Source organism: Salmo trutta, chromosome 38 (genome assembly GCF_901001165.1).
Source record: "Salmo trutta chromosome 38, fSalTru1.1, whole genome shotgun sequence".
Taxonomy (NCBI): Eukaryota; Metazoa; Chordata; class Actinopteri; order Salmoniformes; family Salmonidae; genus Salmo; species Salmo trutta.
The window spans coordinates 14,816,320-14,832,930 of record NC_042994.1 but is presented as its reverse complement, the minus strand read 5'-3'; the positions used below and the strand labels follow the sequence as shown (position 1 = coordinate 14,832,930).

The window sequence follows — 16,611 nt, the reverse complement described above, 5'->3', positions numbered from 1 at the left end:
CAGAAATACTCCTCATCCCTGAGGCCGGTTGGACATACTGCCGAATTCTCAAAAATTATGTTGGTTTCGGCTTATGGTAAAGAAATTAGCATTAAATTCTCTGGCACAGCTCTGGTGGACATTCCTGCAGTCAGCATGCCAATTGCACGCTCCCTCAAAACTTGAGACATCTGTGGCATTGTGTTATGAAAAAACTGCACATTTAGAGTGGCCTTTTATTGCCCCCAGCACAAGGTGCACCTGTGTAATTATCATACTGTTTAATCAGCTCCTTGATATGCCACACCTGTCAGATGGATGGATTATCTTGGCAAAGGAGAAATGCTCACTAAAAGGAATGTAAACAAATTTGTGCACAACTTTTTAGAGAAGCTTTTTGTGCATATGAAACATTTCTGGGATCTTTTATTTCAGCTCATGAAACATGGGACCAACACTTCACACATTGTTTATATTTTTGTTCAGTGTACTCTGGAATATCTCTCTATTGCTTGTTTAGATTTGTTTGATTATTTGTGTATTTATATTGTATTTGCAAGAAATTCTACTGCATTATTGGAGCTAGTAACATAAGCATTTCACTGCACCTGCTAAAACACCTGCAAATCTGAGTATGTGATCAATAAACTTTGATTTGAACACACAAACATCTACCGTAACCTGACCAGTAGGACCATAAGCACCGTGTCAGTTGACCTGGCAATGACCCTTAGTCAAAGTCCATTACATTGGTGTAAGTAAACAGCCCAGAGGAAGTTTTCACTCCATTCCTAAACACAACCCAAAGCAAACACTCCTTATCCGGCAACTGTTCCACTATTGTCTTAGCTGTAGTTCTTAGGAAGTAGGTGGAGTTCACTGAACATCCTTTTCAACAGGCATCGAGAGTCATGCTAGTAGAATTAAACCTGAAACATTCTGTCACTCTGTCGTTCCATGCGGCACACGCATCAGCTCAAATTATCTTTCTGGACGGTGCTGCTTTGAACAACTTCAAAGTGTATCTGAAAAGTAAACTGACACGCTGTTATTGACTTTCACAACCTGTCAAAAACTGGTTTCAACAAGCTCAACAGCAGCCAGCAGGGCTTGACTCCCTGTCAGAACGAGGTTTGTTGCTGAACAGAGCTCTAGGTGACAGTCTGAGATACACTCATCAACAGAGAGAGCTTTGCGTTGGGCGGCACACCTGTTAATTCCAGGTACCTCATGAAGCTGGTTGAGAGAATGCCAAGAATGTGCAAAGCTGTCAAAGGCGAAGGTTGACTACTTTGAAAAATCTTAAACATATTTTGATTTGTTTAACACTTTTTTGGGGTTACTACATGATTCCATATGTTATTTCACAGTTTTGAGGTCTTCACTATTATTTTACAATGTAGAAATAGTAAAAAATAAAGACAAACCCTGGAATGAGTAGGTGTGTCCAAACTTTTGACTGGTACTGTATGTGGAACTGCATAATTATTATTTTTTTTAGTTTGAAACCATTTTAAAATATTGATCTCAATGTCACATACTGGCCCCATTATTTATAAAGACCCGTATGAAAAACGTAAGTTTCTCTTGTAAAGATATATGTATGATAGCAACAACTTAATTGTGTTTCTGATACAGACATTTAAATTGTAATAAATAATTAAAATATATTCCTATTAAATAGAAAAAGCGCATTGGCCCAATGTTGGCAGCCTACATGTGGCCAATATTTTAGCCCGCATTAGGCCCACATCGTGTCAATGTGGACATGCTTTCTGGGGTGCTGAGGCGGCCGTTTTGTAATGGCATTACTTACATGGCCTGAGGGCTCAATCACTGTTGGGCAACCAGGGAAAGTTATTATAGGGAAAGTTTACTGCAAAAGATGAAGGCAACAAAGTAACACCTCCATCTTTGACAGTTTTGCTCAGTATGATGGCCTGAAGCTACACAACATGTAAACATACACCACCAACACAGCAAAGACATAACTTGAACATTGCAGGAGATGGAGTGAGGATTTTCATATGGTGGTTAGCAGTGGCAATTTTAGCATGTAAATCTTGGTGGGGCAAAAATAAAAATGTGTGATGAATGTCAGCAAAGCCACAACACTAAACAATACATTAATTGCACTATAACGGTAACAAATGATGCCCACAAACTGTTAGGGCCTACATAATAGCTGTCCCAACAGCAGAGTCCCAACAGCAGTCCCAACACCTTACCACTGCTACACCTGGCTTTCAGCGGAGCCTGTCTGGCAGCGAAACAGTTCATTCAGCCTCATTTACTGCCTTTTAAAAAAACATAGCTGATATGGCAGACTTGCTTAAACAAATGTGGTTTCTACTGACAATTGAAATGTACTGTACAAACTATGGCATAAGAGGCAATCCGTAATTTCGATTAAGACATTAATGAGCGAGCGATGATGGACTTAGTCAATATAACTATTTGTTCAGCACTTTTGAAATGTACAGCGACAGAATTCAGAAGATGGGCCATTCTTACAGTGTACTCTGTACAACAAGTCAGAACAGTAGGATTGTAACGCCTGTCGTTAGAATTAGACCAAGGTGCAGCGGAGGATGTGTATTCATTATTAAAGATTTTAATGAACATAAACACTCTATACAAAACACGAAACGACAGCAAACAGTCCTGTCTGGTCCCAAATGAACACAACAGAAAACAATCACCCACAAAACCCAAAGGAAAAATAGGCTACTTATGTGTGACTCCCAATCAGCAACAACGAACTTCAGCTGTGCCTGATTGGGAGCCACACACACACGGCCCAAAACAAAGAAATACAAAAACATAGAACGCCCACCCAATGTAACACCCTGGCCTAACCAAAATAAAGAACAAAAACCCCTCTCTATGGCCAGGGCGTTACAAGGATAAATAAATGGGGCATATAAATCAATCAATCAATCAATCAAATGTATTTATAAAGCCCTTCTTACATCAGCTGATGTCACAAGGTACTGTACAGAAACCCAGCCTAAAACCCCAAACAGCAAGCAATGCAGGTGTAGAAGCACGGTGGCTAGGAAAAACTCCCTAGAAAGGCCAGAACCTAGGAAAAAACCTAGAGAGGAACCAGGCTATGAGGGGTGGCCAGTCCTCTTCTGGCTGTGCCGGGTGGAGATTATAACAGAACATGGCCAAGATGTTCAAATGTTCATAGATGACCAGCAGGGTCAAATAATAATAATCACAGTGGTTGTCGAGGGTGCAACAGGTCAGCACCTCAGGAGTAAATGTCAGTTGGCTTTTCATAGCCGATCATTCAGAGTATCTCTACTGCTCACAATGAAAGCTCTTACAATATTCGATGATTACATCGGTGAAATTAGGAGGTGAAAATAGACCAAATTATTAGGGTGAGGCACATTGAACGCCATTTGGGTCAAAAAAGATATACACGTCATATATTGCTATTTGACGTGTTAAATAAGCTTTTAACTTGATACTTCACATAACACAATTCTATTATAGAATTATAGAGTGCTGAATTTGCACGCGCAAGCCAAGCGCCACAACTACTATCAGTTGCACTGTCAAAGCTGTACAAAACAAGCACACACCAGCCACGAACGATGTGTGTACAATACCGCGTTGGTGAAAATAGACCAAATTATTAAGGTGAGGCACATGGGCTACTAACAGCTTACTACACAACATACACTTAGTATTACTTTCTTAGCTACAGTATACATATCTCCCTGGTATATTACATAATTTATGCAGAAGCATACAATACATTTTTGGACTCACCTTGTGAAGGTGATGCAGCAAATTTTGTCATCAAAGTCTGGCATGTGATGGGAACTCGGGAAAAAAAAAACACAAGACCATTACATTAAATAGCAGGCTAACATTAGTGGTTGCTTTGCAATGCTTGCAGTTAGCCAGTGATTCCTTCCAAACCACTCATTGTTGAATTTGGGATTTCCAACTTGTTGTGTAATCTTTATGTCCAATGGCCGATATGTTTTATCTAGAATTTCTCTTCGTAATTTCTCTTCATATGACAAGGAATAAAAAGGATTTGCCAGTAGATTGTCAACTAGATTCATGATGATGACTGATAGCTAAGATTTTGAAAGTAAGATGTTGAGTCCAATCAAAGCTACTGCAGATATAACGTGATTTGACGTCATTTTATCTGTGGCCGATGACCACAGACAGCCTTCTTGGAAGGGCATTTGTAATGTAACTCTATGGCAGGACACAAAGGGCTGAAAATCTGGATGTCTACCCTTACTAAGGACATAAACTTTGCGGTGACGTACTGTCCCCATGAGTGACAGAACACTGAGCCAATCACGGCGCAACGCTCCTATTTTCTGCTGGCTCGCCCCACCACCACAGAAGCACTGAGCTAGGCTGAAACACCTGCATTTTGGAGCTGCCTTACTCAAGAAAACAAAAAAGAGACCATGTGTGAATGCAGCTTTATGATATATATTTTGATATATATATTTTTTTACATTGTTTGTAAACTGATATGTGACACTTATTAATGCCAAAATAACATGCAAAACAGGCAAGTCCCCCAAGAAATAACAAATAACACACACATATATATATATATTTATATATATATATATATATATATATATATATATATTTATATATATATATATATATATATATATATATATATATATATATATTTATATATATATTTATATATATATATTTATATGTATATATATTTATATTGTTGCTAAAAATGTGGGCTAAAAACACCTTCCCTGAATAACAGGTAGCCACTGGTGGTTAGGGTTGCTTAGGGTTTGCCAGATTTTTGTAGAATTCCCAAAAGGATTTCTGTAAAACCTCGGAATTTTGGAAAGTGGAGTTTTGCAACCATACTCTTGCTCTTGCTTTGCTACAGTGCAGACATACAAGTAACTATAACTGTAGTAAAACAGTATCATAACAATGCTTATTCTCCTAATCGCAACAGACCACTCACCCAAGAACTGAAACATGAATCCACAGATGATTATCGGTTCTTGCTAGCAATCAGACATCCAGCTATTAAGACCATTCAGCACACTGCACCAAGTACAGCAACTATAAACTGAATCTTACTGTTGATCTGCTGTACAGTTAGAACCGTTCAGAAATCATCATCACCATTAATATTGAAAGTAGCCATCCACGTACATACCTTGTCTTGCCTGGCTGCTTGTGAAATATGAACTGATTGCTTCTCAGTTTCGCTTTCATTATTTAACAGACTGCTCTTTCATTTCAATGTATTTCCTGTAACCCTTTCTGACAATGTCTTAACATGAAGTCACTTCTCTATTGGAAAGTGGACTTTCCCTGTCGTTACGTCACACTCCTTATATATATATATATATATATATATATATATATATATATATATATATACATATATACAGTTGAAGTCGGAAGTTTACATACATTTAGGTTGGAGTTATTAAAACTCGTTTTTCAACCACTCCACAAATGTCTTGTTAGCAAACTATGGTTTTGGCAAGTCGGTTAGGACATCTACTTTGTGCGTGACAAAAAATAATTTTTCCAGCAATTGTTTACAGACAGATTATTTCACTTACAATTCACTGTATCACAATTCCAGTGGGTCAAACACATACACTAAGTTACATACACTAAGTTGACTGTGTGTCACATCCTGACCATAGAAAGCTGTTATTTTCTATGGTAGAGTAGGTCCACAGTAAAACAAGTCCTATATCGACATAACCTGAAAGGTCGCTCAGTAAGGAAGAAGCCACTGCTCCAAAACCTCCATAAAAAAGGCAGACTACGGTTTGCAACTGCACATGGGGACAAAGATCGTACTTTTTGGTGAACTGTCCTCTAGTCTGATGAAACAAAAATGTTACTGTTTGGCCATAATGACCATGGTTATGTTTGGAGGAAAAAGGCGGAGGCTTGCAAGTCGAAGAACACCATCCCAACCGTGAAGCACGGGGGAGGTAGCATCATGTTGTGCGGGTGCTTTGCTGCAGGAGGGACTGGTGCACTTCACAAAATAGATGGCATCATGAGGTAGGAAAAGTATGTGGATATATTGAAGCAACATCTCACGACATCAGTCAGGAAGTTAAAGCTTGGTCGCAAATGGGTCTTCCAAATGGACAATGACCCCAAGCATACTTGCAAGCAAAGTTGTGGCAAAATGGCTTAAGGACAACAAAGTCAATGTATTGGAGTGGCCATCCCAAAGCCCTGACCTCAATCCTATAGAACATTTGTGGGCAGAACTGAAAAAGCGTGTGCGAGCAAGGAGGCCTACAAACCTGACTCAGTTACACCAGCTCTGTCAGGAGGAATGGGCCAAAATTCACCCAACTTATTGTGGGAAGCTTGTGGAAGGCTACCCGAAACGTTTGACCCAGGTTAAACATTTTAAAGGCAATGCTATCAAATACTAATTGAGTGTATGTTAACATCTGACCCACTGGGAATGTGATGAAAGAAATAAAAGCTGAAATAAATCATTCTCTCTACTATTATTCTGACATTTCACATTCTTAAAATAAAGTGGTGATCCTAACTGACCTAAGACAGGGCATTTTTAATAGGATTAAATGTCAGGAATTGTGAAAAACTGAGTTTAAATGTATTGGGCTCAGGTGGATGTAAACTTCAACTGTAAATATATACACATATTTGTGTTGTATAATGTTGTTTGGCATTGACAACAACCATCGGAGATCTGGCACCAGGCTATAATGCCTAAAGAGGAGAATTCTATTTCTCACATTAGGAACTCATTCCCTCTCATAGCAACTCAGCGAGCTGAAGTAAGCTTCTGTTATTGCCAAGAGCATTATGGGTCTCTGATAAGTGCCCCCTAAATATTTAATAGAAACTCTCTCGATCTACTTCACTGAGGGCCACATAGAAGCTTTTCTTTCGGTGGTCTAGTAAAAACATGGACTGCGTCTCAAATGGTCCTCAATCCCTTAATAAACTCAGCAAAAAAATAAACGTCCTGTCACTGTCAACTGCGTTTATTTTCAGCAAACTTATTAACATGTGAAAATATTTGTATGAACACAACGAGATTCAACAACTGAGACAAACTGAACAAGTTCCACAGTGTGACTAACAGAAATTAAATAATGTGTCCCTGAACAGTCAGTATCTGGTGTGGCCACCAGCTGCATTAAGTAATGCAGTGCATCTCCTCCTCATGGACTGCACCAGATTTGCCAGTTCTTGCTGTGAGATGTTACCCTACTCTTCCACCAAGGCACCTGCAAGTTCACTGACATTCCTGTCTTGCAGGAAATCATGCACAGAATGAACAGTATGGCTGGTGGCATTGTCATGCTGGAGGGTCATGTCAGGATGAGCCTGCAGGAAGGGTACCACATGAGGGAGGAAGATGTCTTCCCTGTAACGCACAGCGTTGAGATTTCCTGCAACGACAACAAGCTCAGTCCGATGATGCTGTGACACACCGCCCCAGACCATAACGGACCCTCCACCTCCAAATCGATCCTGCTTCAGAGTACAGGCCTCGGTGTAACGCTCATTCCTTCGACGATAAACGCGAATCCGACCATCATCCCTGGTGAGACAAAACTGCGGCTCGTCAGTGAAGAGCAGTTTTTGCCAGTCCTGTCTGGTCCAGCGACGGTGGGTTTGTGCCCACAGACGACGTTGTTGCCGGGGATGTCTGGTGAGGACCTGCCTTACAACAGGCCTACAAGCCCTCAGTCCAGCCTCTCTCAGCCTATTGCGGACAGTCTGAGCACTGATGGAGGGATTGTGTGTTCCTGGTGTAACTCGGGCAGTTGTTGTTGCCATCCTGTACCCGTCCCGCAGGTGTGATGTTCGGATGTACCGATCTTGTGCAGGTGTTGTTACACGTGGTCTGCCACTGCGAGGACGATCAGCTGTCCGTTCCGTCTCCCTGTAGCGCTGTCTTAGGCGTCTCACAGTACGGACATTGCAATTTATTGCCCTGGCCACATCTGCAGTCCTCATGCCTTCTTGCAGCATGCCTAAGGCACGTTCACGCAGACGAGCAGGGACCCTGGGCATCTTTCTTTTGGTGTTTTTCAGAGTGAGTAGAAAGGCCTCTTTAGTGTCCTACATTTTCATAACTGTGACCTTAATTGCCTCCCGTCTGTAAGCTGTTAGTGTCTTAACGACCGTTCCACAGGTGCATGTGCATTAATTGTTTATGGTTCATTGAACAAGCATGGGAAACAGTGTTTAAACCCTTTACAATGAAGATCTGTGAAGTTATTTGGATTTTTACGAATTATCTTTGAAAGACAGGGTCCTGAAAAAGGGATGTTTCTTTTTTTGCTGAGTTTAGAAGGGATCTGGATCCATAGGGTTCTGGTTAAAAGTAGTGCACTATATAGTGAATAGGGTGCCATTTGGGGCACAGCCATGCTTTAGTGGCATAGTTGTTATAGAGTGCTGTGCAGCTGCTTGAAATATGAGAAACCTTGTAACCCCGGTGTAAGGAATGCCGTAGTATGTCATGCTTCAATGAGAACAATTTGTTGATGCCACAACCCGGCTCAAATCAATCAGTCAGTCATACAGCATTTCTATAGAGCTGAATTTCTATACTGCTTTATAAAGCTATTAGACACAGATGAACGCTTAGCATTCAACGCTGATGAATGGATATTATTAATTTTGCACGTAGATCTATAGCGCGTTAGATAGGAACCCTAGAATGAGCATATAGTGACAAACCTGCATTTCATCAGTGCTCTATGTGTGGAGGTGGAAGTGACAGAACCTCAGGGACACTGGTACCAGAGACGGTGCTCTCTGAAAACCTCTTCTCTAATCTGTATTCCTCTCTCCTCCTCTCTCCTCCTCCTACTCTCCACACCTCTGCTGTTGTTCCGCTTTTCCCTCCGGCACCCACAGGACTGCCCAACTGAAATAAGGGGATTTCTCGGTGGCCGCGTTTTGTTATCAATCCTTTTAGCCATGCTCCTCTGTCCCTGTCTCACTCCCTCTCCACTTCTCTCTCTCTCTCTCTCTCTCCCTTCCTTACTCCTGCTCTCCTTCCCCATCTTGGTCCATTGATCGGCGGGCCTCAGACATTGTGAAAGACTCCAGCCACCCAAGTCATAGACTGTTCTCTCTGCTACCGCACGGCAAGCGGTACCAATGCACCAAGTCTGGAACCAACAGGACCCTGAACAGCTTCTACCCCCATGTATTAAGACTGCTAAATAGTTAGTCCTGCTAGCTATTGGTTAACTATTTAACTATCTACATCTACCTCAATTACCTTGTACTCCTGCATATTGACTCTGTACTGGTACCTCGTGTATATAGCCAAGTTATCGTTACTCATTGTGTATTTATTTACTTTTATTATTACGTGTTTTACTCTTCTAGTTTTTCTCTATTTTCTTTCTTTCTGCGTTGCTGGGAAGGGCCCGTAAGTAAGCATGTCACTGTTAGTCTACTCCTGTTTTTACCAAGCATGTGACAAATAACACTTGATTTGTCTGAGCCAAGCTCCCTTAGGCACCTAGCCACGTGGCTATACAACACTGGTCTACTACAGGGCCTTCTGTTTTAATGAGAGACACACACACACACACACACACACACACACACACACACACACACACACACACACACACACACACACACACAGAGAGAGAGAGCAGATAGATCCAGATAAATAATTACCTGTGCTGTGGAGGAATCCCTTTGGCATTTAACATGAGGCCCATGTCTCACGGCTGAATGGGAGATTTATGTGTGAAAGTCAGGGGCCGTGGCTCAAACCCATGCTGGTGGCAGGTGTGTGTGTGTGTGTGTGTGCGTGCAGGGGCTAGTTCTGTAGTGAAAGATAGCTAATAAAACTGACAGGCAGGAGAAATGGGAAAAACAGTAGGAATCCTAATGTCTTACAAGCTGGCGGGTGAGACGGAATCGATGTAGGAAGGGAGGAAGTGAATGAGGGGGGCTAAGACAACGAAAGAGGTGGGGGGGGGGGGGTCTCTAGGTAGAGTAGAGAGAGTCGGCTGTGGAACAGTGGTGATGGATCAGTGGAGACACTGCAGTGAAAACCTCCTCTCCTGCCTGTACAGACAGAGACCAGGTGTATTGATCTATCATACCTACCGCTTGTAAAGTAAATAGAACCCCAAATCAATAGATTCGCTGTTCCTTTCATATGGTAGTTGGTGAAAACGAAAATCACATAAATCGATGAGCGCTTCCTGCTTTCTGCACTCTGGATCATTTATTCTGAATAGAGACGTTTTAAGAGTGTGGCAGTTCATCCGTTTGTTGAACAACAAGGGGCTGAGCCTGTAAATTACTCCCTTCAGCCCCCAACTTTCCACCCCAATGAAACCTAATGTCTACACTGACCCTCATATGTGTTCAGAGTTTGAGTGTCCTGAGAATTCCTGCCTGGGTCAGTACACAGCGCCATCTCTGCAGCCAAGCATATTAGGGCATAATGGACTTAGCCCCTAGTAGTCTCATAGCCCCTAGTAGTCAGCTGGAGTGTGTGTGTGTGTGTGTGTGTGCTTGAGTGTGTATTAAGGAATGACTATGTGTGCGTATGTTTGTGCGAGTATCTAAGTGTGTATATGTGTGTGTGTGTGTGTGTTATACTGTGTGTGTGTGTGATATTTTGTGTGTGTCTGCGTGTGTCTCTGTGCGTGCCTTGGCCTTGATAGAAGCAGTGCAGGCTGATGAGCTGTGCACTATAGAATCTTTTCTCTTTGTTTTGCATCCCATTGCCTCCTGGCCCGTCAGCCGATCAATAATGTCATTCTTAACCAGTCAGTGCTGCGCCGGGTTGAGACTGCAGTAATTACCTTCTCCATTATCGGACCACATCTCCCATTATACTGTAAGCAGCTTTCATTTGCCTCCTCTCTGCTGCCACTGCCAGGCCCTGCCAAGGGCCAAAATACATACTCAGGAAGTCATCATGCGCGCGCACACACCAACTCAATCTTGTACTTGCAAATACATTCACATGTATACACACACACACACACACACACACACACACACACACACACACATGGGTACACTCAATTTGGCAGCCAGTGTACCCATCACAGAACACTGACTTGGTAATGTCTAATGTAGTAATTATATTTCTATATGGCTGACCACCCAGTGGTCAGAGTCTATTAGCCTGGAGTCAGAGACAAAGAGCTAACATCTCTCGGTATATATAGTAAGTCAATCTTTACTCAAAGACCTTTCAGCCAAGTCTGATTCATCTCTTTGACCAATGCTATCTTCTGACCATAGGTCTATTCTTGCTATTTGACCAATCAAATTGATTGCCAAATATGGTTTTGACACTGCAGTTATCTGGGTATATTTCAAGGAGACAATAATGTTTTCTCTATAGGCTTGTGAAATTTGTGAAAAGAGCACAACCACAATCCAAAGACCCATTTCATTATATTCTCCCTGAGTGTCTAATAAATGAGTCCTTTTCTTTGTGCTTAGGGATGCGTGGCCTGACCCGAGAAAAGGAAGTGCATTAAAAAAGAAAACGTTATCCATCTGCATTCTCTCTGGCACCACATGTTCCGCTATCTCCCTGAATCAATGGCAGTGTGCTAATGGTGTCAGGAGACTTCAATTAGCTCTCTGCCATGCTCCGTCGCTCGCTCTGTCCTTTCTCCGGGAGAGGGCCTTAAATCGTCTGAAATACCACAGCCATTAAGTGTTATTGCCCTAATGTCTGTTTAAACAGGATACAGAAACAGGCAGGCAAGGCAAAGACCCTCGGTGCACTCTTCGTCATGATGCAGATCCCTTTGGAGTCTATAAGTTCACCCCACAGGAGGTTTGTGGCACCTTAATTGGGAAGACCAGGCTCAAGGTAATGACTGGATCAGAATTAGTAGAATGGTATCGAACTCATCAAATACATGGTTTCCAGGTGTTTGATGCACTCATTAACTCTGTTCCGGCCATTATTATGAGCCATTCTCCCCTCAGCACAGTATGTTTTTCTTATGATCTGCCTATAGCTTTGCAAATGCCTTTGAAAGACCAAGGAATATTATACAGACTAGACTGTCACTAGCTAGTGTCTGTAACTGTTGTCACCACATCAGGTCAAGGTCAAGTATTGATTTATTCTGTTGTATCCAGACTGTCTAGCCTGCCTGACAATAGAATGTCATCCTCTCCTGTCTCTGGCAAACCCCTTTGTCTTCAATATGCTGATATATTGAACTGCGGCAGAAGCTAAATGAAATCACTAAACTGTATTTAACACAGATACCACAGCCACTGTAAGAAAGAACGACCACTGACTCTCCTCCCCAAGAACATTCCCAAGGTCCATAGATGCTAAGTAAGAAACTTCCAAATGGTTGACATACACATGATGATACAAAGTAAGTGAAAGATTTTTGACCTCCTCAACAGCCACGGGAGGTGACCCGTGGCTGTTGGCAGTGGGGTGTGAAAGGCACATTGGCACAGCGTGAGAGCCCGCCAGCCATAACTGGCACAGCTACCACTAACGCCAGCCATCATGCCCGTGCGGTGCAACTCACAGGTTCACCACACGTCAGAACCCACCGCTCTCACCAAGCTGAATTCATTAAAGGTAAACTGCCCCTTAAAACCATATTCTCTGGATTTACACTGCCCATGTGGCATCGATATGAGTAAGAAACGCTAATTCTAGTGTCAAAATTGGCTACAAATGTAAATAGGATAATTTCGGCCATAAAGTCAGTCTCTTCCATAATAGAGTTTAGTCAGACTTACTTGAGGGTTTGGTTTGGATTACAATTATGACAACAATTCATGCCCATTTTTGACCTGTTAACACGTTACGGCAACGTGTTTTCTGTGAAAAGCCTGGGCGAGTTCGCTTTGCATGGTTCGGTGCCCTGGGTGGGCAGAGACCTCTCCTTAGGAGGACCAATGGAATGGTCGAACATGAGCAAACCCTGCCCACCTGGGGAACCGGGTCACACAAAACGAATTTGCCCACTGGAACCTCTTCCCCAGACAACATGTGGTTAGTACTTGCCCTTGTATCAGGAAATAGCTACTCTAATGATAATGGGCTTCCATAAAGTTGCTCAACAAACGTCGGGAGATGGCCTGGATGTGGATTACATCCGACTAGTTTATATTTAGCTTGTCAACCGTCAAACCTGAGACTAGTGTGTTGGTAAGTGGCTAAGTTTAGCTACGTTAGCTAGCTAGCTGCATGTCATTATTTGATAGGCTATGCTGCTATGATACTAGGCTAAGATACCGTGATGTAACTAGCTAAGCACATAGTGTCTCCCGAACCTTCAACGTGAGAAGATCGTTTGAAGAAGAGCGTTATGAATATAAGCATAAGTATTACTTATACACTGCCATTAATCTATACCGTTATTTTCATGCTTTGCTTAAGTTTAATAACATGCCCATTCATCCATTTTGTGAATTTTACTACATTTCTGCAAGTGTGTGTTTACTATATATTCATTTGAAGTCATTTGGTTGAGTCATGTTTGAGTTTGACTGAGCTCCATGCTTGCCAAGGTGACACCCAAATTGAAATGGACAAATTGAAATGGACTTGGCTTCGATCCAGGAGATGTTCCTCTGCTTGGATATCCCCTCCTACTAGGCTGATCATTACGACCAATCAAAATGCCTCCAAGCGTTTGGAGACAGAAATATAACACCTTTCCAATGGTGTCACCCTGACAACCTGTTTAAGGCTATTTCCTGACATGTCGATTAAAAGTCACTTGTCTTATTTCTGCCACCCTCCCTTTAAAGACCCACTCCTCAATGGGTAGACCTATATACCATTCATTTAAATCAGGGGTGTCAAACACATTCCATGGTGGGCCGAGTGTTTGCAGGTTTTGGGTTTTTCCTTTCAGTTTAGACCTAGACAACCAGGTGAGGGGAGTTCCTTACTAATTAGTGACCTTAATTCATCAATCATGTACAAGGGCGGCGCAAAAACCCACAGACACTTTGCCCTCCATGGAATGAGTTTAACGTCATATAAATGATCAAAACCAGCTGGAAATAACAGAGAGTGGGTCTTTTAATACAGGCTTTGATTCAGCCAGACTCACAGATACCCCGCTGCTTTAAAGGCTGTTAAAGGGGACTCTGGTTGGTCTTCTTCTAGGGTCCTGTGTCGTCATCTCCTCACTTGTCCGTCTTTCCGATTCACCTACCGCTGGCATGAGATCACACGTTCCCGGCGTGAGATCCCACGTTCCCGGCGTGAGATCCCACGTTCCCGGCGTGAGCGACCTCGGGATCAGGGAACACCGCTGACTCATTCCCGCTAACTTTCTCAGATGAGGGGATCTCCCATGGCATTCTGTTATTTCGAGTTTTCCCCTGGTTTTCCCCCCCATCTGTGTTGTTACAGGCAATTAAGGGGTGACATAAGTATTCAGCTGGCCTGGCGGCAACGGTGGCGTGGCAGCCTGTGCATGTCATAGCCAATCACATTCAAAGTGACAAACTGGTGGTGACACCTTACCGTGATAAATAAATGATGGAGTGTGGAGCTGAGGGAGAAGAGGGATGGATGTTTCATCTTTATGGGCGCTATACAGGCTACACTGTCCCCCCTCTCTCTCTGACTCTCCCCCTCTCTCTCTGACTCTCCCCCTCTTTCTCTCTGACTCTCCCCCCTCCTCTCTCTCTGACTCTCCCCCCTCCTCTCTCTCTCTGACTCTCCCCCCTCCTCTCTCTCTGACTCTCCCCCCTCCTCTCTCTGACTCTCCCCCCTCCTCTCTCTGACTCTCCCCCCTCCTCTCTCTGACTCTCCCCCCTCCTCTCTCTCTGACTCTCCCCCCTCCTCTCTCTCTCTCTCCCCCCTCCTCTCTCTCTCTCTCCCCCCTCCTCTCTCTCTGACTCTCCCCCCTCCTCTCTCTCTGACTCTCCCCCCTCCTCTCTCTCTGACTCTCCCCCCTCCTCTCTCTGACTCTCCCCCCTCCTCTCTCTCTGACTCTCCCCCTCCTCTCTCTGACTCTCCCCCTCCTCTCTCTGACTCTCCCCCTCCTCTCTCTGACTCTCCCCCTCCTCTCTCTCTGACTCTCCCCTCCTCTCTCTGACTCTCCCCCCTCTCTCTGACTCTCCCCACCCTCTCTCTCTGACTCTCCCCCTCCTCTCTCTCTGACTCTCCCCCTCTCCTCTCTCTGACTCTCCCCCCTCTCCTCTCTCTGACTCTCCCCCCTCTCTCTCTCTGACTCTCCCCCCTCTCTCTCTCTGACTCTCCCCCCCTCTCTCTCTCTGACTCCCCCCCTCTCTCTCTCCCTCTCTGACTCTCCCCCCTCCTCTCTCTCTGACTCTCCATACTCCTCTCTCTCTGACTCTCCCCCCTCCTCTCTCTCTGACTCTCCCCCCTCCTCTCTCTTTGACTCTCCCCCCTCTCTCTCTGACTCTCCCCCTCCTCTCTCTCTGACTCTCCCCCCCTCTCTCTCTGACTCTCCCCCTCTCCCTCTCTCTCTGACTCTCCCCCTCTCCCTCTCCCCCCTCTGACTCTCCCCCCTCTCTCTCTGACTCTCCCCCCTCTGACTCTCCCCCCTCTCTCTCTGACTCTCCCCCCTCCTCTCTCTCTGACTCTTCCCCCGCTCTCTCTGACTCTCTCTCTCTGACTCTCCCCCGCTTTCTCTCTGACTCTTCCCCCGCTCTCTATGACTCTCTCTCTCTGACTCTCCCCCGCTCTCTCTCTCTGACTCTCCCCCCTCTCTCTGACTCTTCCCCCGCTCTCTCTGACTCTCCCCCTCTCTCTCTCTGACTCTACCCCCCCTCTCTCTCTCTGACTCTCCCCCCTCTCTGTGTCTCCAAAACACCCGCCCATTACTCTGTCATGGAGCATATCTATATGTTCACCACTCTGTATGTATCTGCTGGAATGTGACACATTAAGTCATTTTCCCTCCACTACATCGTGAATGTGAATCCTAACCGGAGAGAGCTGTTTGTGGCTATGGAGATTCATGAGCGTCCTTCTGACTAAGTGGCTAAGGAGCCAGGATGAAATTGTCCCATTTATACATTGTAGTATAAACAAACAGAGGTGTGACTCTAAGAGAGAGAGAGAGAGAGAGAGAGAGAGAGAGAGAGTCCAGGATGAGCCACAATCACACTCACATTTAGTGCACCGGTTGTGATGGGCCCTGGTGAAACGTAATGCCCTATATAGGGAACAGGGTCCATTTGGGATGCAGACTAGATCTCCCCAATGATGATTCATGGGTTTAATCCAGTCTGCCCCACACCCTCCCACCAACAAGGCCTGAGCTTAACACATCACTGCCTCCGCGGGACCCACCACCATTTGTCCTATTTAGGACACCGTCATCCCTCTGATATTCCTAGACAATTCAGGCACAGTGTCTCGCTCTGCCGGCAGGCAACCCCCTCACGTTGGGCGGCAAGCCACCATCGAAGACATAGAGCATAACATGGGATGATACCAACTCCAGTTACTTTTAAAAACAGGTTGAATAGTGTAGTTTAAGTATATTGTTATTCAACAACTTATATCATCACAAATGAAAGATAAGTAGAAAATGAAAGAAAAGTTGTTTTTCTGCCTATCTGACCTGGAAGTAAACAGCATCTGTCTACAGGACATTG

General features: G+C 44.0%; 1 protein-coding gene across 2 annotated transcripts in view; it reads right to left on the bottom strand.

Annotated features, from left to right (window-relative positions):
* The window catches only part of LOC115178038 (uncharacterized), a 29,025-nt gene extending 25,099 nt beyond the window's left edge, over nucleotides 1-3,926 (bottom strand). Inside the window, exon 1 of one of the 2 annotated variants that reach the window (XM_029739051.1) lies at nucleotides 3,766-3,926. In XM_029739051.1, coding sequence (XP_029594911.1) covers nucleotides 3,766-3,796 — 31 coding nt within the window. In that variant the 5' untranslated portion in view covers nucleotides 3,797-3,926. The remainder of the gene's footprint in view (nucleotides 1-3,765) is intronic. The other variant, XM_029739054.1, reaches the window with a different exon arrangement.
* Between the last annotated feature and the right edge of the window lie 12,685 nt (nucleotides 3,927-16,611).